At 38.1% G+C, this 21,652-nt stretch overlaps 4 protein-coding genes, 1 long non-coding RNA gene and 1 pseudogene across 7 annotated transcripts; 5 read left to right on the forward strand and 1 right to left on the reverse strand.

The window, feature by feature from the left end:
- The first annotated feature begins 286 nt into the window (after positions 1-286).
- Positions 287-936, forward strand: LOC126611592 (uncharacterized; annotated as a pseudogene).
- Positions 937-1,207: 271 nt separating this feature from the next.
- Positions 1,208-2,963, forward strand: LOC126611594 (uncharacterized). The gene is made up of 3 exons (XR_007618907.1): positions 1,208-1,437; positions 1,989-2,051; positions 2,766-2,963. It is a non-coding gene; the product is annotated as an uncharacterized LOC126611594 (long non-coding RNA).
- A 1,147-nt stretch (positions 2,964-4,110) lies between these two features.
- LOC126611597 (zinc finger BED domain-containing protein DAYSLEEPER-like) lies at positions 4,111-8,434 on the forward strand. Its single transcript, XM_050279900.1, has 2 exons — positions 4,111-4,374; positions 6,161-8,434. The coding sequence occupies exon 2, from the start codon at positions 6,183-6,185 to the stop codon at positions 8,220-8,222; it is 2,040 nt and encodes a 679-aa protein (XP_050135857.1). The 5' UTR covers positions 4,111-4,374; positions 6,161-6,182; the 3' UTR covers positions 8,223-8,434.
- A 268-nt stretch (positions 8,435-8,702) lies between these two features.
- On the forward strand, positions 8,703-11,255 carry LOC126611595 (putative pentatricopeptide repeat-containing protein At3g15930). The gene has a single exon (XM_050279899.1). It carries the CDS (start codon positions 8,703-8,705, stop codon positions 10,971-10,973), a length of 2,271 nt encoding a protein of 756 aa, XP_050135856.1. The 3' UTR covers positions 10,974-11,255.
- A 399-nt stretch (positions 11,256-11,654) lies between these two features.
- On the forward strand, positions 11,655-14,525 carry LOC126611598 (uncharacterized). Of its 3 annotated transcripts, none has more exons than XM_050279902.1 (3): positions 11,655-11,790; positions 12,867-13,884; positions 14,154-14,525. In XM_050279902.1, the coding sequence occupies exon 2, from the start codon at positions 12,912-12,914 to the stop codon at positions 13,869-13,871; it is 960 nt and encodes a 319-aa protein (XP_050135859.1). In that variant the 5' UTR covers positions 11,655-11,790; positions 12,867-12,911; the 3' UTR covers positions 13,872-13,884; positions 14,154-14,525. The 3 variants fall into 3 exon arrangements, with proteins under 3 accessions (XP_050135859.1, XP_050135860.1, XP_050135858.1); XM_050279903.1 differs by having other exon boundaries at positions 14,162-14,525; XM_050279901.1 differs by lacking the exon at positions 14,154-14,525 and having other exon boundaries at positions 12,867-14,086.
- On the reverse strand, positions 14,419-21,382 carry LOC126611923 (uncharacterized). The gene is made up of 5 exons (XM_050280235.1): positions 21,186-21,382; positions 18,427-20,426; positions 16,963-17,043; positions 16,731-16,863; positions 14,419-16,622 (listed from the first exon to the last, which is right to left on the reverse strand). The coding sequence occupies exons 2-5, from the start codon at positions 20,424-20,426 to the stop codon at positions 14,535-14,537; spliced, it is 4,302 nt and encodes a 1,433-aa protein (XP_050136192.1). The 5' UTR covers positions 21,186-21,382; the 3' UTR covers positions 14,419-14,534.
- Positions 21,383-21,652: the final 270 nt, after the last annotated feature.

A 21,652-nucleotide genomic window follows, 5' to 3' on the forward strand; every position in this document is an offset into this window, starting at 1 on the left:
AGATAGTGATGAAGTGCGAAGTGGGTTACTTGCTTGCATGGATATGATGCTTGGGAAAAAGAAAGAACGTGAAGAGGTCGATATTCAATTGGATTTATGTAATGGTAGGCTTGGTGAATTTACAGATTTTATGGCTATGCAAACTAGGAAAAGGCGAACACCAAGTAAGATTTAATTAGTCAATTGTTAATATATTTTTATCATTAACCCTTAAATTACTTACCTTACTACTATTGTTTTTGTAGCGGCTTTGTGGGAGTGCTTTGGGACTAAAACACCCGAGTTAATGAAGTTTGCTTTCCAAGTTCTTAGCCTTACTTCTAGGGTGTCAGGATGTGAGAGGAATTTGAGCACATTTCAAAATGTAAGTAAATATAATATTAGTATCTTAAGTGTCATTTTTGGTTAAGATGATTAGACTTAAATAATAGAATTGATTTATTTGTAGATTCATACAAAAAGAAGGAATAAGCTTAATGTTTTAGCCTATGTGAAGTACAATTTAGCTTTACAAGAGAGAAGTCAAAAGGAGGAAGAAGCATAATCACATTGTTGTGGAAGAAATTGCCTTCAATGATGAATGGATAATGGAGATAGAAGATCCTACATGGCTCGAGGATGAGTCATTGTACAATGTTGAGGCTGTAAGAAATGTGCTTCTCCCGGTTTATGAAAGTGGCCCATACATTCGAGAGCCTAGAGAGTTCTCCTCCTCATCGTGAGCCTACTACTCCACACCAGCCTACTCAACCTCGAAGTCCTATTACGTACAAGAGAAAACGAGGTAATGAAGGATCCTCAAGTCGAAGAAATTTGGAGTATGATTCAGAAGATTCTTTTGATGAATTGATAACATACTGCACAAATTCATCTAGATTTGGCAATGAAGAGGATGATGTTGCCTTTGATTTAGATGAAGAGGATTTGGATGAATAATTGATTTAGATAAAGAGGATTTGGATGAATAATTGATTTCTTTGTTTGTATTACTTTTTGAATGATGAATTTGGATGATATTACCTTTGAATGATGAATTGTAACACTTGGAAAGTATGTATGTGTGTATATATATATATATATATAAATGAAAGTAGTAAAATTAGTTTAGCTTTTAAATATTAAATAAGAAAAAGAAAAAAAAAACAAACAAAGGATGAGCTAACGTGTAGACATCCTAAACTCTTCTTCCCAACCATCACACGGTGGAGAGCCAAGAGAATCTGATCTTGTTCATAAATTTTGGGGGTGATGTGGGTAGTTTAGAGGGGTGAGTAAGCATTCTAAAATAGAGAATGCAATGATGGGGTTAGAGAGAGTATTTCTAACTCTCACAGAAGAACTAAAGGAGAGCGAGAAGTTTTGGAAAAGGGAAAAGTAGGAAAACGGAAAAAAGGGAGCTGAGAGAGTGCCTGGTGTGTTCTTCAATTGGTACAAAAGGTTAGCTCAAATTAGTTAATTTTCTATTTTCTTACCACTGCAACTTTGATTTCTAGAAAACTGCAATGGGTGAGCCTCACTTTGGCTCTTGTTTTCTCTCAATCCATTACCTTTTTAAAAAGTCTTCTTATATATTTGAAATTAGACATGATTAGGAACAAAGCCCAATTTATTTCACCGATTTTGGTTGAGATCTTCTATGGAAAAATATGATTTGAAAATGTGAAAAAAAATCTGAAAATCTCTGCAGATTTTCTGCAGAAAAGCTGTTTGTGAACTCAACTTTGGAGCTTGATTATTTTTCTTCTCTTAAATCTGTTTTGAGAAACTCTTATTAGATTAGAAACTAGGTTTGTTAAGCTTTAAAATCCAAGTAATTGCATCATTCCATGGAGTTTTGAGGGATGAAAATAGGGTCACAATATGAGGACTTAAGCATGGTTCATCACGAGGTTGTGACAAGGATATATTTGGGTAAACTTTTGATAGGCTGAAATTGAATCTTCATTCTAGTTTTATGCTAACTTTTATTATTATTTATGTGATTTTAGGCCTGGGAGTGACTCCGGACACTTCGGAGGCTTAGAGAGGTATTCTAGTTAGCTGGACACGAGGTATGAGCTCTATTTCCCGATGATAGGTCTATATCATGTTTAATCTTTGTGATATTAGTAACTATATCTAATACAATAGTAATGAAATGCTTGGATGAAATTGAATCCTTTGATTGTCATGGTTGTGTTATGGGTTGATAGTTTCTTTTTCGATGAATTTTATATATCGACTATGTTAAATGTTGTTATGTTTTGATGAATGGTTGAGTTATGTAAAATTGCTGGATTGAATATGTTGAGGTTTACAATTGTATCTATGAAATTGAAATGCTCATATTGCATTACATGATACAGAGTCAAGTGTTGGGTTGTGTAAAGTTTTGGTTAAACAAAGTGTTGAAAAATTATATATATGTTCAAGCGTTGGGGGAATGGCTTGAACATATAGTTAGGCATCGGGGGAAGGGCCCATATTAATGAAACTGAAACTAATAATAAAATTTAGGGTTAAGGGAGGAATGGGAGTTAACTTATATTCTATGGTGTTTGGAACCAGGTGGTATAAGCATGATATGAGACGTACGGGTTTGGATGCCATAAATATAAGTTAGCGGGATTAGAAGGGAGTGAGTTCATGGGTACTTCTTTGTCATATCATTTGTATTTTACCATATTGTTTGATGCATGACACTTTGATTAACTGTGATAAACGAACTTGAACGGTATATGATTCCTACTGGGCATGAAATTCTCACACCCTATTAGCTATTGCAGGTACCAGTATGAAGGAACATGAGGATGACCTGTCTCTAAATGAATAGCCATATCATATGTGTGTTGGTTCCTAGTTGTAATTAAAATAAAGTGTCTTAGTATCTTAAGAGTGTGTGGTAAGAGTACTAAAGATGTATTAAATAAACAGATCTAAATGAACTTTTAGATGGCTCTGGTTCCATCATAATTTTGTTGTAATATTTCAATTTTGTTTTACTAAGATACTATTCATGCCCTAATTTGATTATCATCCTTATTTTCAAATTTGGGGTGTGACATGAATTTAGATGATTTTATCTTTTGAATGACTATGGATTTGAATGATAAATTGAGAATGGATGTTTATTTTACAAAGTATTATTTTTTTATACAATTATATGTATAATATATAAAACATATATATTTAAAAAATTTAATCCCATGAGGCTTCACTTCACGCCTAGGCGGGTCTATCCCTCGGATGCCTCAGCCTTTTAATACACTGGCTTTAAATTTCAGACTTGATAATAATATATAAAGAGTTCCATGTGTACAAGGTGAGAACATATTGACTACTCTATACGAATGAGTCATTAGAAATTTTTAGAGGAATATATTTTGACGAGATAATGGATTAGAATTGTCATGGATGTTAGTTTTCTTTTGATGAAATAATGGATTGGAATTGCAATGAAATATCACAAAGAACCCAGATACAAAATTCAAGAAACAAACAATTACAACTTTTCTAATATATAACAAATTTCAACGAAATATTGCTCATAATTAAAAAAAAAAAAGAACATACAACTTTTTTTCAAAAAAAAAAAAAAGGGAGGAAATTTGCCGGATTTTTATTTTTCATTTTATAATAGTTGGATATGAAGAAGGGAAAGATGGTTTGGGGAGAAGACTCCATACCGCAAAGAGTCCGGGAAGAAAACAAGACTCATTCGATCGATCTCATGGTGTATATTAATTAATAGGAAAAATAATTACAAGTAATTTAAATATAAAAAAATGAAAAATTATATTTAAAAATTACCACATGGTAATTTTTAAGTGGTTAGGAGTGTCACTCAGCGAAGTTCAGTAGCATGCCGAGTTACGGGCAATTATTCTTGTAATGGGACGAGTTGCTCTTGAATGCTTAATTCAACATTTAGGATCAGTGATGGAGAAAGTACAGGGAAGTTTACATGCTAAAAAGTAAAAATATTAATTGCTTTCAAAAAAAAAAAAAAAGTAAAAATATTAAAGTATTTATTTTATTGGTAAAATATTAAAGTATAGAAAAGAGTGGGCAAGAAGCCAAGGGGAGGTAGCACCCTGTATAAATTGGACCCCCCAAGGCCGCAGCTTAAATAAATAATTCCTTCTCGCTTCGCTTTCACAAAAACACCCCCCAAAAAAGCCTAAAATCCTCACAGGCCGCACCCTAATTCTCGAGGTTTAGGTCCATTAGGGTTTATCCCCAAAAAGCTCTGTACCTTCAACCTCAAGCCCATCAACTTCGTCTTCAACCTTCGAATTTTCAAATTTTTTATTTTTTTTCTTTGCCCGAAAGTAAACAATTTCCGAATTTCGTGTCGCAGAGGCCGGTTCTTCGTCTTCGGGGCTGCGAATTAGGGTAAGGCTATTTTTTTCTTCGGTTTTTTGGAAACTTTTGGATCTTGAATTTGTTGATTTTCTGGATTTATTAGATGCCTCTGGACTGTTGATCTTTCTGGGTTTGTTTAATTTCTTTAGCTTTCTTTGAAATTTTGAATTTAAATTTTTTTAGGGTTTTGTCATATTGTTCAATTTCTTTGGCTGTATCTGTATGTGTGTGTATGTATTTATGTATGTGCGTATGTGTGTATATCTGTGTGTAATCTATGCGTTTACGGGTAATTGTGTTTTTATTGTATGTGTTTACGGGTGTGATTTTAGGGTTTAAGCTTTTAGTTTTGGTTGCTGCTGACCCAATTATCCCCAATTATCTGTTAATTTCTTTGATTAGCGTTTTTTTAATCTGTTTTTAATGATAGTATTATTTGAACATTTCAAGGTACAATTGCTTTCAGCATAAAGCAGATTGTACTTGCTGCATTATGTACAATTCACGTGCAGCAGGGCTGGGTTTTTAACTTTTTATAGGATGCAGTAGAAGTTTTGTGACTGGTAAAAAAAATATGACAATTGTAATACTGCTGCGTCTGTCTGTAGTGGGCATATTTTTTAAAGGCCAATAATGAAACACATTTCACGGTTGAATCCAAAGCCTCAAGAGTTATAAACACTGCGCTTTGCATTCAACTAGCTCTGTCTTGAACTAGGTTTTATTCTATGTTTTCTAAATTGTTTGATTCTAATAGACTTTGCTAGTTTGTATGCATATACCAGAGATTCGTAAATTCAACCGTGTTCTGTGTAACAAATCGTGTAATTCATCCATTCAATTTAACACATCGTGTATGCATATACTCGATTGTATTTGCTTTTCATTCCACTTTGTTGTGTGGTTTGGTTGGCAGAAGCTGCATCATAAGAATGAACCATGTTGTAACTTGATAAAATATTTATGACAATGTACTTTAAACTGTTGTGTTCATGTTTTCGGTGACGTTTATTGTTTCAAGAACCGTTTCTATGTCGTTTGTTATTCTGCTTTTTGTGATGCGTTTTGCATTTTTCAGTTGAGTCTTAATAGGATTTATCTGATACTAGCAGAATATGCTATTTTCTGACTTCCAATTAAATCATCTGTATGTAGTTTGGTTCATGTAGGTAAAATCCTTGGTCTGTATTTAGTTGGCACTTATTTACTTTTTGGTTTTATTGTAAGCATGCAGATGAAACATGCAATTTATGTTGGATTTGTTCTGCTGTACTTCAGGGTTGATTGTTGCTGTACTTCAGGGTTGATTGTCGATGTAGCTTAATATAGTAACAAAAAGAAAAAAAAAAAGCTTCTTTCTTTGTTGAGTTATGCTCATGAAAATTCATTGCCCTGGGATGAAAGGATAATCCTATTGTATTGTTGGGAAGTGCTCTTGTGAATTCATTTTCATGCATAGTTCTACTGACCAACTTAGCATGGTCTAAAAGTAGGAAATTTGGGCTTTTAGATGAAAATGGTTAAGATTTTAATAATGTGTAATGTTTAGGATTATGAGACTGGGATTGTGAGTGAGAAGGAATAACCAAGTTGCTTACCAGATCATATGAGGTGAAATATGGCCTTAGCCGTTTGTCCCTAACCCCTCTTACATGTGTCTGTTGTGAAATTTATTTTTCTTTTCTTAATTTAAGTTTTCCGATGCTGAATTTGTCTGTTTTTCCTTTACTGCTAGATCAACTGTGTATTTTTTTTTTTCATATTTTTTTTTGTGAAATCTTGTAATTCACTTATTGGTCATGTCGATCTGTTTTAGGACTGGACCTGCTTACTGGAAGATGAATACTCCTCTGACCCCAACTGATACTAATGGCATACCTAGTTCAGAAACCCAGCCAAACAAGCGCAGAAGAAAGAAGTCTATTGTCTGGGAGCACTTCACAATTGAAACTATTGGGGTTGGAAATACTAGGGCTTGCTGTAAGCAGTGCAAGAAATATTTTGCTTACATCACTGGTTCAAAGCTGGCAGGCACAAGCCATCTAAAACGACATATTGCCCTGGGTATCTGCCCAGTAAGTCGTCAAAAAAATCAGATGACTCCCTTTACGCCAAGCTCCAAGACTGGTGCTACTGATGCACCAAAACGACGCCCCAGAGCAAATTCTGGCCATGCGAAAATTTCTTTTGATCAGGAACGCTGCAACCATGAGATTGCTATGATGATAATTATGCATGAGTATCCACTTCACATTGTGGAACAACAAGGATTCATTAGTTTTGTTCGAACACTGCAACCTCAGTTCAATATGGTAAGCTTGAAGGCTGTTCAAGATGATTGTGTGGCTATTTACCATAGAGAAAAGCAGAATCTTCTGAATCTTATCAGTGGAATTCCTGGACGAGTCAGCCTTACAGTGGACTTGTGGACTTCAAATCAGAACCTGGGCTATGTTTTCTTGAGAGGACACTTCATTGATGGTGACTGGAATTCATATCGTCAAATCCTTAATGTTGTAATGGTACCGTCTACTGATTCAGGTGACACTTTTAGTCAAGCTATTTTGACCTGCTTGTCCGATTGGCATCTGGAAGGTCGGCTGTTTACCATCACACTTGACCAATCCCTATCGAATGAAACCATAATTGGAAATCTTAAAGGGCTTCTTTCAGTCAAGAACCCACACATGCTCAGCAGTCAGTTACTGATACGAAATTGCTATGCTCGTGTTCTGAGTCGTCTTGCACAAGATGCACTGAGGGCATTGAGTGGGACAATCACGAAAGTTCGTGAAAGCGTTAAGTATGTGAAAACTTCAGAATCCCGTGAAGAAAAGTTTGTTCAGCTGAAGCAACAACTTCAAGTTCCTAGCTCAAAGAACATTTCAGTTGACAACTTAACTAAGTGGGACACAACTTATCATATGCTGGTTGCGGCTTGTGAATTGAGGGAAGTATTTGCTTGCTTGGATACATATGATCCTGATTATAACATAAACATATCGTTGGAAGAATGGAAGCAGGTAGAAACTCTATGTACATACTTAATGTATTTTTTCGATGCAGCCAACATTGTAACTGCCCCAACATACCCTTCTGCAAATGCATTCTTTCCAAAAGTATCAGAAATTCAGAAGGCATTGATGCATGCGGCCATGAGTGATGATCCCTTTGTCAGCTACTTGATCAGACCTCTGTATGAAAAGTTTGACAAGTATTGGGAAAACTGCTGCCTTGTTTTAGCTATTGCTGTTATTATGGATCCGAGGTTCAAAATGAAACATGTAGAGTCAACCTTCTCTGAAATATATGGTGAGAATGCCGAAACATGGATTAGGATTGTTGACGGTGGTATTCATGATCTCTTCCTTGAATACATGATGCAAATGCTTACTCTACCAGAAATACCAATAGAAGAAGGGAACGACGGCATCATGAAAACAGAGCTACCGGAAATACCATCTCAGGAGATTCTACTCTCTTCTGCAGATGGGCTGCAAGATTTTGATTTCTTTATGCCTGATATCACAGGCGGCCAGCAAATGAAGTCAGAACTAGATCAGTATCTGGAAGAGGAAGAATTTCTTTTGGTCGATGGGGTGGAAGACTTTGATGTTCTGGGTTGGTGGAGACTTAACAGACACAAGTACCCAACTCTCTCCAGGATGGCTTCTGATATCTTGTCAATACCCGTGTCTACTGTTGCCCCAGACTCTGTGTTTGACACCGAAATAAAAAGAATGGACAGTTACCGGACTTCATTGGGTACAGCAACTCTTGAGGCCCTTATCTGCGCCAAGGATTGGATTCAGTATGGACCGTTACCGCAACCACCAGCACTTCAAGAGTCTAATTCTGCTGTCAAAATGGAATTCTAGTGCCATAGGTTTCATTTGTTTTCTTCCTTTAGGTAGATCATTGATGGGCCCTTTTCGGTGGTTTTTAGATGGTAAACAGCGGTGCTAGTTAAATTTTGTTTTTCCGACAGTCATAGAATGCTTACAGTCCCAACTTTTATGCTTGTAGTATAGCAACTGTTTACATTATTGGTTAGTAATTTAGCTGCAAGATAAATTGCCCGAGTGTATAATTTTTTCTCCATTTTTCCTGTCTTAGAAAGTTGATTGTGTCTACTTTTTATGATGAATTGTTGTAATCATCGGTATATTCCGCTGTTAGTATCTCTCTCATCACTTAGTCGAGGGATATATCCTCCGTTGTATTGTAGAATTTCTGGGTCTGACTGATAATTCGAGTACAAGCATATAAATTTGTTGAAGCCATCCAATTTTCCATAACCTGTCGGTGCCGGTGCGAACACGCTGCCGGCGGTAGAGAGGAATGCTTTTTCTCTTTGTATGATGTTCTTTCTTGCTTCCAGAACTCACTGGATCTTCTCATCTCTAAGCTTGTCAGTCTATGACTCTACGAACTTCATGAAAAGGATCGCTATGGCATCTGCAACTCCAACCCACTTGCCAACATATACCCAGCTTCAGTCTTTCAGAAACCCAGCACCAATTGCTCTATTTGAAAACTGCAATTCCATGTACTACATCAAGCAAATACATGCCCAAGCAGTGAAAACAGGCCTCACATCGCACCCGATCGCGCGTAACAGAATCATCGTCTTTTGTTGTACTGATGAATTTGGTGATGTGAACTATGCCCGTCAAGTGTTCGACGCAATTTCTGAACCAGGTGTGTTTCTTTGGAACACCATGATCAGAGGCTATAGTCGGATACGATGCCCTCAAGACGGGGTTTCTTTGTATTTAGCAATGCAGAGGATGAGTATCAAGCCCGACTGTTATACGTTTCCGTTCTTGTTGAAGGGATTCACGCGTGAAATTGCGCTGGAATGTGGCAAAGAGTTGCACCCTCATGTGTTGAAGTATGGACTTGATACTAATGTTTTTGTTCAAAATGCTTTGGTGCATATGTATTCTGTTTGTGGCCTAATTGATATGGCACGTGGGGTTTTTGATATGATTCACATGAAGGATGTTGCAACTTGGAATGTAATGATTTCTGGGTACAATCGAATCAAGAAGTTTGATGAATCCTTGAAGCTTTTTAGTGACATGGAGAAAACAGGAGCGTTGCCCACTTCAGTTACACTTGTCTCGGTGATATCAGCGTGCTCCAAATTGAAGAATTTAGATGCCGGGAAGCAGGTTCATAAATACGTCAAGGATTGCCTGATCAAACCTGATTTAGTGTTGGGAAATGCTTTGGTTGACATGTATGTAGCTTGTGGGGAAATGCACGTTGCACTTGAGATTTTCGAAAAGATGAAAACAAAGGATGTAATTTCTTGGACTACCATTGTTAAGGGGTTTGCCAGTTCTGGACAAGTTGATCTAGCTCGGAGCTACTTCGATGAGATGCCTGAAAGAGACTACATTTCATGGACTGCAATAATGGATGGGTACCTCTGGGTGAACCGGTTCAAAGAGGCACTGGAACTTTTCCGCCAGATGCAAACTTCGAATGTAAAGCCAGATGAGTACACTATGGTAAGCATTCTAACAGCCTGTGCACATCTAGGAGCACTTGAACTCGGAGAATGGATAAAAACTTACATTGACAAGAACAAGATCAAGAATGATGTATTCGTTCGAAATGCTTTAATAGACATGTATTTCAAGTGTGGAAATGTTGAGAAAGCCTTGAGGGTCTTTAGTGCAATGCTTCAAAGGGACAAATTTACATGGACGGCTGTGATTGTTGGCCTTGCTGTTAACGGACATGGTAAGGAAGCTCTTGACGTGTTCTCTCGAATGCTAGAATCTTCGATAACTCCCGACAAGATAACTTTCATCGGTGTTCTTTCTGCGTGTACTCACTCTGGAATGGTGGCTGAAGGAAGGAACTTTTTCGATAGTATGATCACCCAACATGGAATCCAGCCTGAAGTTTCACATTACGGGTGCATGGTGGATCTTCTTGGTCGATCAGGGAATCTAAACGAAGCTTTTGAGGTTATACAGAACATGCCAATGAAACCAAATGCAGTTGTATGGGGAGCTCTGCTTGGCGCTTGTAGAATGCACAGAGATGCAGAACTGGCTGAAATTGCAGCTAAACAGACGCTCGAGCTGGAGCCCGACAACAGTTCCGTTTATGTTCTCTTGTGCAATATATATGCAGCTTGCAGTAAATGGGACAATTTGCGCGACGTAAGGCAACTGATGATGGACAGGGGAATCAAGAAGACGCCTGGTTGCAGCTCGATAGAGGTGAATGGTAATGTTCATGAGTTTGTTGCCGGGGACCGGTCACACCCTCAATCCGAAAAAATCTATTCCAAGTTGGATAAGACGATTGAAGACTTGAAAGTTGTCGGGTATTCCCCGGATACATCGGAGGTTTTCCTTGATGTGGGGGAGGAGGATAAAGAGAGTGCAGTTTGCAGGCATAGTGAGAAGTTAGCAATGGCATTTGGGCTGCTTAGTTTGGGAGATGGGGCGACAATTAGAATCATGAAGAACCTTAGAATCTGTGTGGATTGTCACAGCATGGCAAAGTTGGTCTCCAGAGTTTATGATAGAGAAGTGATTGTTAGGGATGGAACTCGGTTCCACCATTTTAGACACGGTTCGTGTTCGTGTAAAGATTATTGGTGACGGTTTGATAAAAGGACCTTTGGCCAGTTTAGCCGACGCGGCCAAGGGGGCCGGATAATCAGTTAGGACTAGAATAGGTCCAAATGTTTGGTTTCTTCCAAGCAAAAGAAGATAGTGTAGTTTGATGATTAACTTGCTTTCTTAATTTGCTAAATCCTCTAGCATTTGCTGCAATTTCAATGATAAATGTATCTCAGAGAGAGATCTTGCATGCGCGAAACCTATAAGCCTCACATGTATTAAAGATATGATATTCAACACAGCAAGTAAATATTCTGTAAATAGCAATACTCGTATTATTATTAATATTTGAAAAGCTGATATAGAATGGAAAAAAACACGAATACACTCATCATAGAAAAACTATGAATACACACATCATTAAGTGCAGTTTTCTAATACAAAAGTGATCGATGACCTCATGTTATATTGTGATTTTGTTACATTGTTATTAGAGTTTGACACAGTGTGTTACACGTATCAAAATTTTTAAAAGTTTTTAACTCTCTCCTCTTAAAGTTAACTTCTGTAATCTCATCAAGCACTTGGTAAGTACCTTTAAACTATTCCGACCTTTCTTAGAGCTGCTTTGAGAAGATTGTTCCTCTGTGTCGTTTCCATCTAATTTGTAATCATATTTAAAATTAACAACGACATTTTACTCGTCAATATCCAAAACGACTTGTCGCTAGAAGCCCTATATAAATTACCAGGAGCTTTGGCGCCAGGCCAGTCCAGTCCCTCCAGTCTCTCGGAGTCCAGCGGCAGCGGTGACTGCGGAACCTCCCATCTTTTGACGGATCCCAAGTCCCAAAAGGTTAGATTCGAAAACCCTAAATCCGTATGTGTTTGTTTCCCTAGAAAATGTTTGGAAATGTAACAATAGATTTCTCTTTAAATTTCAAATTTCTAGCCCTTGAAACTAACTAGTAGAATCGAAAACTGCTCAATTTTCTCAGCACCCAAACAGAAGCTAAATAAATGAAGCTTTATCTGTGTATTAGCTTCTTAGCTCAGAGAAATCCATTTCAGTCAGTAATTCAATATAATTTTGGTTGTCCTGATTCTGTGGGTGTGCTGTATTGTTTGTAATGATATATAATCGAATTTCAAATTAAAAGTCACTTAGACGCATGACTGAATTAATTATGCTAAGAAAATGAAATTTTGCTTCCGGTTGGTTTTGAGACGATTATTTGATTTTATTATTGTTTTACGTATAAGATTATAGCTATATGTATTTTTAGGGCATTTTGTGCTTACTGCTAAGTTTATGGAGACACCCTTAAACATGGAAGAGAAGAGAAATAATGGTAAAATTCAGAAAAAGGAGATAATATTGTTGGAGTGCGATGCACGATAGATAGATTGAAAGAGGAGTAAAAGGGGAAGATAGAATGCAGAAGAGCGCTTATCGGACTCTGTAGAAATTTATTGTACTGTAACTGCCTGATTAGTCGAAAGCAAATGGGTTTCTTTGTGCTAGGACAATTTTTGTAACTAGGCCCTTAATGTATATTGATACTGATACTGACCATGAATGGTGTACCGTGTTAAAAGAATCTCAATTAGTTGGGAGAAGGTTCATAATCTGTGAGGTTAAATTGACCAAACTATGATATCACAGTAAGACTTCCGAAATTGTGCAGTTTGTTGCTACTTGCTGGGCTCCTCTGTGTAGTTTCTGAGATAACATATCTGTTTATAAATAATAAATCCAGGCAATATCCAAAATTGTGAAACATATTTACAGTTTCATCGATAAGACAGGTCTACAGGAAGTATTGTTACGATGTCTGAATAGATATTTTTGAGAACTATCTTAAGATTGCAATTTAAACACATTTTGTTGCGTTGAATGCATACACTAACCCCTTCTTGGCTTGCCTTCAGCCATCTTTCCTGAGAAGTGAGACGAGAACAGACGCACACCAAGAGATGAAGTTCAAGGCATTTCTTACAGAGAATGGTGTAAATCTTTTGGAAAAGAGGTTCCTACCAGCCCTAGACAAGATGGGAAAGATATGCCATCTCTACCTCAACAGAGACCATGCTATCTTCCTCCACAACCTTCTTAATGGTGATGGAATTCAATCCATTGCCCAGTTTCGCAAAGAAGCTCTTTTTGATGACTATCGCATCTCCAGCCAGAATGAGGACCGCATTGCCTTTACAGTAGACATCTCTCTTCTCCACCGTGCTCTTCGTAGCAGTGTCAGCATATGTACTGAGTTTGGAAATGGTCCGACAGCCAACCGGCTCCAGATTAGATTGGTTAAAAAACTACCTCCAAATTCTACCCAACCATTGCCTTTCCTGACTTTCGAGACCAAGGGTTATAAATCTGCGGTAATTCAGGATGTACCAATCTCAAAACCTTTGTCCAGAGCCCAGGTTCTGGAACTTCAAACTGCTCTTGATGCAGCTCAAGACTTGCCTCAGACTCTGGTTCAGGTTCCCGATCTGAATCAGTTGCAAAATTTTGTTGATCGGATGAGGCATGTTGGTGATTTGCTCAATGTTACCATAAGCAAGTATGGGGATTTACACATTCAGATTTCAACAACACTCATCACACTTGGTGCAGAGTTTCAGAAGCTGTTGGTCATAGGTGAGCAAGCTGATGCTCCATCTGAAGATCGAAATCTGACCGCTCAGACTCGGTCGGCAAGGGCTATTTTAAGGGGTGATGCTCAATCTGTGCAAGTGAGTGTCAAGCATTTTGGTAAGAGCCTTCAGTGCCACTTGGCTAAACCGGACTGCGCTTTCTATGGGATTGCCGCACAAGGTGCTTGCTTGACAGTGATCTTCCAATTTTTCATTCCTGGTTCTCATCAAATCGATAAGTCCATCAGTCTACACTGCAGACTTCCTGTACTTGACCAAGGATCGGGTTAAAGGAATTATGCAGGTTTGCCATTCATGGTTGAGTTTTACTGCTCGGGTTTAAATAAACAGTTTGATATTATCTTTGAGAAAGCGATTTGTGATTTTTCGTTTCAGTGGCTCTACTTGCTATCCTTGTATGAATCAGTTTCTCTGTATGCATGCACATCCCCCTACGTGCTGCTTATGAATCGTGAAATGATGAAATGGAAAGAAATTTCTTTGAAGTTCGATGATTTATCTAACGTCTTGTGCTTTCAACATGTTTGGCAAAATAAAGATCCAATTTTGCAGAATTGCAGGTACATTGCGTCTGTGAGCGTAGGATAAGAGTGGTGGTGGCTCAGTTTCTTGCCAAGAGTATTGCAAGATTATTGCTCGTGTCCATATTTCTGTGCTTCGGAATGGGATAAATGTCATTTGCTGATTTCCAGGGTTGTTGCCAAACAAGGGAAAAAGACTTCCACGCTTAAATTCCGATTTCTCAGAGTTTTTCTTTCCGCACCCAAACACCGGGTAAGTAGACGATGAATTTCATGAAGAAAAATCAACAGAAAAATGGCAGAGAGATTGCTTTTATAGATATATTGTACACAAAATTCCAGCTGCACACAGACTGCCCTAATTTTATGCATTACACCATTCAATTTCTACATAATTTGATCACTCAGAGTCTCACAGGGCAGGATCCTCTGTAAGACAAAGCTTTTTCAATATCTCATCCAACGCCCCTAGTGCGAGCTTGTAACGGTCTTCTGATTTCCTCCCTTCTTCCATGACTTGCACTATGCATTTATACAGATGGTCATACCTGTGAACTGGATTATTAATATCAATGCCGCTGCAGCTATGATCGAAAATGTAACTCCGTTTGATGTCCTTTCTCCATCGCGAAAGAACGCACTGAGCTGGAATTTCCTCCACTCCGTTTTGGTTTAGGACCGACAGTGCGTGTCTGCATAAGTATCCTCGCAAGTTGAACATGCCACAGATACAAAGGACCTCCATCTCAGATTGATTATACAAAACTTCATAGTCCCTAGTCTCCCTCCGATTTCCATCACTTTCAGTTTGTTCCTTCACTAGGTATGTTATGACTGGCCCGTCAGCATTTAGTTGACTAGTGCTAAAACAAGAGTACATTCCTTCCACCTCCTTTTCAAACTTCCTTAGAATGTCATTAGTGTACAATTTTGAGAGTTGCAGCTCAAAATAGCATCTCGATTCCAACGTATAGCTCGAGTTTCTTGAATCCAAATCTGCCAAGGCTTCCAGGTGATGATGCGTTTGCAGAGCTCGATCATACTTATCCAGAAACTCCTTCAAAGGAGTATCTCTATCCAGAAATTCCTCAAAGAATGAAGAGACAACCTCACTTGGTTGGACCGGGAACATCCCCGCCAGAAATATATCCTTCAAATATACCGGAACCCACCGCTTCCGATCTTCATATAACGCTTGAAGCCAGTTATGATCTCTAATTCCGTGGCGCTGGACCATATCCTCCCAAGCTGCTTCAAATTCTTCCACCCTCAGAGAGTAGTAAACAGCTCTACTCAAAGATTCTTTAACTGCTTCATACGCGAACAATCCTCCGAAAATTTCTGGAACCTTTTGCATTATATGTGATAAGCAAAGGCAATGAGAAGCTCTAGGGAAAACATCAGAAATGGCAGTTTGCAATGTTCCGCACTGTCTAGTAATGATGGCTTGCGGCGGGCGTCCCATCATGCATGTAAGCCAAGCTCTAAACAACCATGTATAGGATTCAACTGTCTCACTTGCAATTAAACCGCAACCTAACAGCACCGATTGCCCATGATGATTTACTCCAATAAATGATACCAGCGGGACTTCAAATTTGTTTTCCACGCATTTCGTGTCAATGGAAACCACATCATTAAAATAACCGTAAGCAACCCTAGTCCTCGCGTCAGCCCAAAACAAATTTCTCAAGCATCCCTTCTCATTCAGATCCACCACGTAAAAGAAGTTTGGATCCACTAATTGCAACCGAGAAAAGTGATTCTGAACGGCTTGGGCATCTCCTTCTTTTAGCTTTAACTGACTGGAGTAATCAACTCTATTCCCAGATTCTCCTTCATCACCATCCATGCTTCCATTACCCTCAGAATCAACGATCACTGTTCGAAACAACCTGATCTTTTGTACATCTTCAGAAGTATCCATCTGCAACGCTCTTTTGGTTCCAACGCCTATGGCCTTGTGGGATTTATAAAATTTTACACTGGCTGGACTGATCAAGTGGTTATGCTCAAGCTCAATTTCAATAACTCTCCACCTGTTGGAGTCCATTAACCTAAACTTTATCATTGCTGGACAACCGGTCCTAGTTTCTGGCCTCGGGCGATTAGCTTCACTCTTCTTTTTGAAACCTGCACTACTGCAGCTAAGCTTTCCTCTGTATCTTTCCTTGCTTTTTCTGTACCATGTATTGCTGACTCTAACCCCGAATCCCTGTTGCTTGGCATAGCAATTATAGAAGTAATATACATCCTCATACGAATCAAATTCCATTCCAACAACCGGCGGGAGAGGGTTCTCTCCTTGAATAATGCCGGTTTGACTGATGAAATCGGTCATTGCGCAGTCTCCTTCAATCTCAAATTCATCAGCATCATCCTGGCCCGCAGGCTCAGTGTTGAGTGAAACTTCATCCATCTTCCAACCAATACGAAACCAAGACACCAACTGATACCGAACCCTAACAAAAAAGCATAAATAATTTCTATTAATCCTAGCCTACAAAATTCATTGCCCTCCACTTTCCAACTCTTGCAAAATAATCTCTCAAAAGATTTCCTAATACAATCAGCTTCCTCCATTGACCATTTGAATATATAGAATCACCAATTCAGCTTCAGCTGGGTATTTTTCAGCAACCCATATTTTCTTTTCACTTTGAAAGTTTACAAAACGAAAAGGGCAGCAACCCATTTCTAGATTTTCCTTCATTTTCTCAGAAACCAAACAAAGATCAAATCTTTAGTTTATTCGGCAAACATAAATTTAACTTAATTAAAAGGTGAATTAAAAAAATAAAAAAACTCTACAAACCCAGCTGAGCCTACACAACACGGACCTGGATTCAGTGCCCACCTCCCACGAGAACTTGTTCAGCTTCTTCAAATCTTCATCTTCTAAACTGCGATTGTTTCTGAACCTGCAAAAATGGAAAAAGAACGGAAAATGTAAGGGTGGAAACTCCCTGGTCTAGAGAGAAGACGGTCTCTCTGTCTCAGCGAGCCGAGTTTTTTCCTTTGTGGGGATTTCGTTGGTTTTGCATTTTGTGCAAGGTTTGGGCCTCTTTCGTTGGGCTGCCTTCGGGCTTAGACATCCATATTTCTTTTCGCTTCTCTCTGAACCCTCAAAAATGATATGTTAATTTTCTAATAACGCACCCAAAAGCACTTTCATTGCACCAATGTTCGCAAAATATTAGTGGATGAAAGTAGTAATTTGTTGTAATAATCCGATACCCACACATTGAAAAGAGAAGAAAAAATAGGCGGTGGATGACAAAACCATCAATAATTTACTTACAATAAACCATTACCAAAGTGGTGGATGATTTACTTATAACGGACTACTAACAAAGTGGTGGATAATTAATCGATAACAAATTACCAACAAAGCCATTTTGTTTGTACTTCACATCATTTGCTATAAATAGTGTGGAGAGCTCATTCGTAAACATACCATCAATTATCCTACATCTATATGTGAGAGCAAGAAGGGTGAAAACAAGGGGAGATTATGAGAAGCAAGAGGGCTTTGAAATATTAGGCAGTATGCCAAGACTTTGCTAGTTTTGTCAACTATCCATCATTTGTGACACTAAACTATCTTTAATCTTTAGTCTGCAGTTAGTTTTGTCAAGTCTTTGTGGCGAGTCTATTAGCACATTAATTTTTAATAAAAATGGAAATGCATTTTGGTAGCTTCTTTCAATCTGAATAAGGGCTCGTTTGGAATTACTTTTAAAATTGCTGAAATGATTTTTTTGTGAAAATGTTTTTAAAACCAATATTTAGTACAAATGCAAGCGAATTCTGAAAAAGAAAAAAAACCCACTTTGAAGTGTTTTCAACAGAAAACACATAACTAGTGCTTCTTACCGAAAGCATTTAAGTGATTTTGAAATCCATAAACATTTTCTCTAAAAGCACTTTCAATAATTTTACAAGCACTCCCAAACGAGCTCTAATTTTTCATGTTAAACATTGTCAAAAATGCTCTTGGTAATCTGAAGACGTTTGTATTTTATCTAAAAACGCTTCCAAATAGGCATAGAAGAATTAAAAGCGATTTCATATAAGGGGTTCTCTCTCTTTCCCTTTTTCACCTTTGTAAAATGTTTTCAGTAGGACCTGAAAATGCAAGCTTAGAATACGTGCAAAATCGCTTTGACAATCACTGTACAATCCGAAACAAGGGTGAATCTACAACTGCATAAACAGGTTGAGGAACAGAGGAGGAAAATAACCCTACATTTACCCCTTCTACTTCCATAAAATTCGAACCTTCAACATTACAGGTAATTTATTCATGCTTGTCTTCTACGACATGAACCCGATCCAACGACTCTTCGAATGCTTGCAATGCTACTTTGTAATGGTCAAGAGAAATCACACCTTCCTCTACAATGTGCAAGGCACTTCTATACAACTGATTGAACCATTGCACGCGGTCGGTGGCGTCAACATTACTGGACCCTTGATCTGGAATATATAAACGCTTGTAATCCTTCTTCCATCGCGACAAAATGTACTTCGAAGGGATCTCCTCTACCCCGTTATAATTAAGCACACACAATGCATGCCGACATAAATACCCGTAAAAGTTAAAGCAGCTGCAAATGCAACGAACCTCACCTGCTGTTCTGTTGTACAGGACTTCATAATCTCTTATCTCTCGCCTATTTCCCTCGACGACAACACGCTCCTTGACCAAGAATATTATGATTGGCCCATCAACATGTAACTGTGTAGTGCTAAGACAAGAATACATCTCCTCCACTTCAAATTGGAACTTCTCGAATATTTCTCTAGTGTAAACTTTTGAAAGCTGTAACTCAAAGGAACATCTTGTTTTCAATGTGGGACTCGAGCTTCTTGACTCGATATCTGCAAGAGCCTCGTCCTTATGCTTCTTTTGGAGAGCCAGTTCATACTTATCAAGAAATTCTTTCAGTGGAGTTTGTTTGTGTACATATCTGTCAAAAAATGGACTTAAGGCTTCACCCGGACGTGCAGCCACCATTCCAGCAAAAAATGTCTCTTTCAAATAAACAGGAGCCCACCAAAACCGTTCTTCATATAAAGATCGAAGCCACTCATGATCACCGACTCCAAAACGCTGAATCATGAACCTCCAGGCTGCTTCGAATTCGATCACCTTCAGAGTTTCATAAACTGCTTTAGTCAATGCCTTCCTGATGGCATCATAGTTGCGCAACCCTCCCAGTTTTTCTGGAACTTTCTTCATGATGTGTGATAAACCAAAACGATGATGAGATCTTGGAAATACTTCTGCAATTGCACTCTGCAAAGCCTTGCACCTGTCAGTAATAATGGTTTGTGGAGAATGTCCTGATACACATGTAAGCCAAGCTTTGAACAACCAAGTATAAGATTCCGTTGTCTCCCCAGCAAGTAGAGCACAACCAAGCAATACTGCCTGGCCATGGTGATTGATCCCTACAAACGCCACAAGTGGGATGTCATACTTGTTTGACAAATATGTGTTGTCAAAGTATATCACATCACCAAAATAACCACATGCTGCCCTGCACCTAGCGTCAATCCAGAACACATTCCTTAGCAGCCCGTCATCATTAAAATCCATCAAGTAAAAGAAGTTAGGATTGGTCAACTGCATTCGGCAAAGGTAATTATAGATTGCTTGTGTATCACCTTTTTTAAGGTTCAACTGATCCGGATGATCAGAAAAGGTCCTGATATCTGCTATATTCGAATTTGAGGTCCCATTGCCCCCTGAATCTATTACAAGTGCTCGGTACAACTTAATTGTTCGTTTTTCTGCATCTGAACTTGACTGTGACTTCCTTTTAGTTCCACTTCCCATCTTGTTAATCGATTTGTACATTTTAGCACCCAGCAAATGGTTATGCTCAAGTGTAACTTCAAGTATCCTCCACCTTTTGGAGTCCACTAATCTCATCCTTAACATTGCAGGACATCCAGTTCTCGTTTCCTTTCTCAAACGGTTCACATCTTTAATTCTTTTGAAACCCTGGCTGCTGCAACAAAGCACGGCACCATACTTCTCTCTGCTGTTCCTCTTAAACCATGAATTCTTCACTCTAACACGAAATCCCACTTCCTTAGCATAGCAGTTGTAATAATTATAAGCATCATCATAAGACTCAAACTCCATTCCCACTGCAGGTGCAACAAATTCCTTTCTTCCTTCAATGACACCATTTTGAACATCTGATTCAGTCAAAACACCATCTCCATCAGTTACGATCTCATTGCACTCACCATCCGGTACTTGCTCACTGTCAAGAGCGGCTACTTCCATCTGAAAGACAAGTGAACCCTTACAAAAATCCCATATACCATCTACCAAGAAATTTAGAATAAATAGACCAACTTTCACAAAAAGAGTAAATTAATCTTTAATTTTATAAAAAAATAATTGTGTAAAATTGATATCCGGCGAACATAAAACACCATCCAGCCAACAATCCAAACACAACTAATGATCAAACCATCACTAGAGCAAACAAATACGTACTCACTTTAACCGTCAAAAGTCATGTTATCACAAAATTGCTTACGAAAAGAAACTGTCAAACAAAGTTTGAAACTTTACCATAATTTTTACCAACTATATCATTCTCTATACCCAAAGGGGACTTAAAACAATCAACTTCTACCTGAAAAATTTAAACTTTGTCTTCATATTATGCGAAAGCCCCATTCGCATCACACAAAACCCAGGAAAGCAAAACAATGGAAGATATGAACAAAATTTTCAATTTAATCAAATACTCAAACCAAATACATAATTAAGTCTGAGTTCAATACTCAATCCTACACTCAAAACAGCTCAAAACAACCATTTTGTCCTCTTAAACTTCAAAATTTTCAACTTTTTATCTCAATTTCTACTGAACCAAACAGAAAATTGCAAGCATACAACTCCTAAAATTCCTCCCAAAAACTTGAAGATTTTGACTCAAAATCCAAACCCTAAGAAAGCTGCGACAATAAATTCAAATTAATTAATACGAGCAATTGACAACAAAATCCTGAGCAATTGGTCGAGAGTACTTACGGGTTCGGACCGGAAAGAGAAGATCCACAAACCCGCGAGCCAACGGTTTCGCCGGTCCGCCTGTAACAAGAGCGCTGAATTACTCTGCTTCTTTTTTCACTGGTCGAAGCGAAGGAGAATTTTGTTTCTGGGGTTTGGATTCCCCTGCATTTCGTTTTCTTACACTTGGGGTGGTCTCCCCTTCATCTCAGGTGTGAAATACAAGTGGAGATGTATCTTTTAGTCTTCGACACGTCATAGCAGGGCCTAGTTAATAAAAATTCGCTGTTTTTTTTACGAGCGATATTTTACATTAAAAGGGGAGAAGTCGTTTAAACTTGAGATGCTATGGGTTTGAAAAAGAAAATTTTAGAGAGTTTTAACAAAAAGGGTATGATATTATTTTTAATCAAAAGGACATTTTGCGTATGAAAAATTCATAATTAATCAAACTTTTTTCTTTATTTACTCTTATGCTATTATTTTAT

This window comes from Malus sylvestris, chromosome 17, assembly GCF_916048215.2.
Source record: "Malus sylvestris chromosome 17, drMalSylv7.2, whole genome shotgun sequence".
Lineage (NCBI taxonomy): Eukaryota > Viridiplantae > Streptophyta > Magnoliopsida > Rosales > Rosaceae > Malus > Malus sylvestris.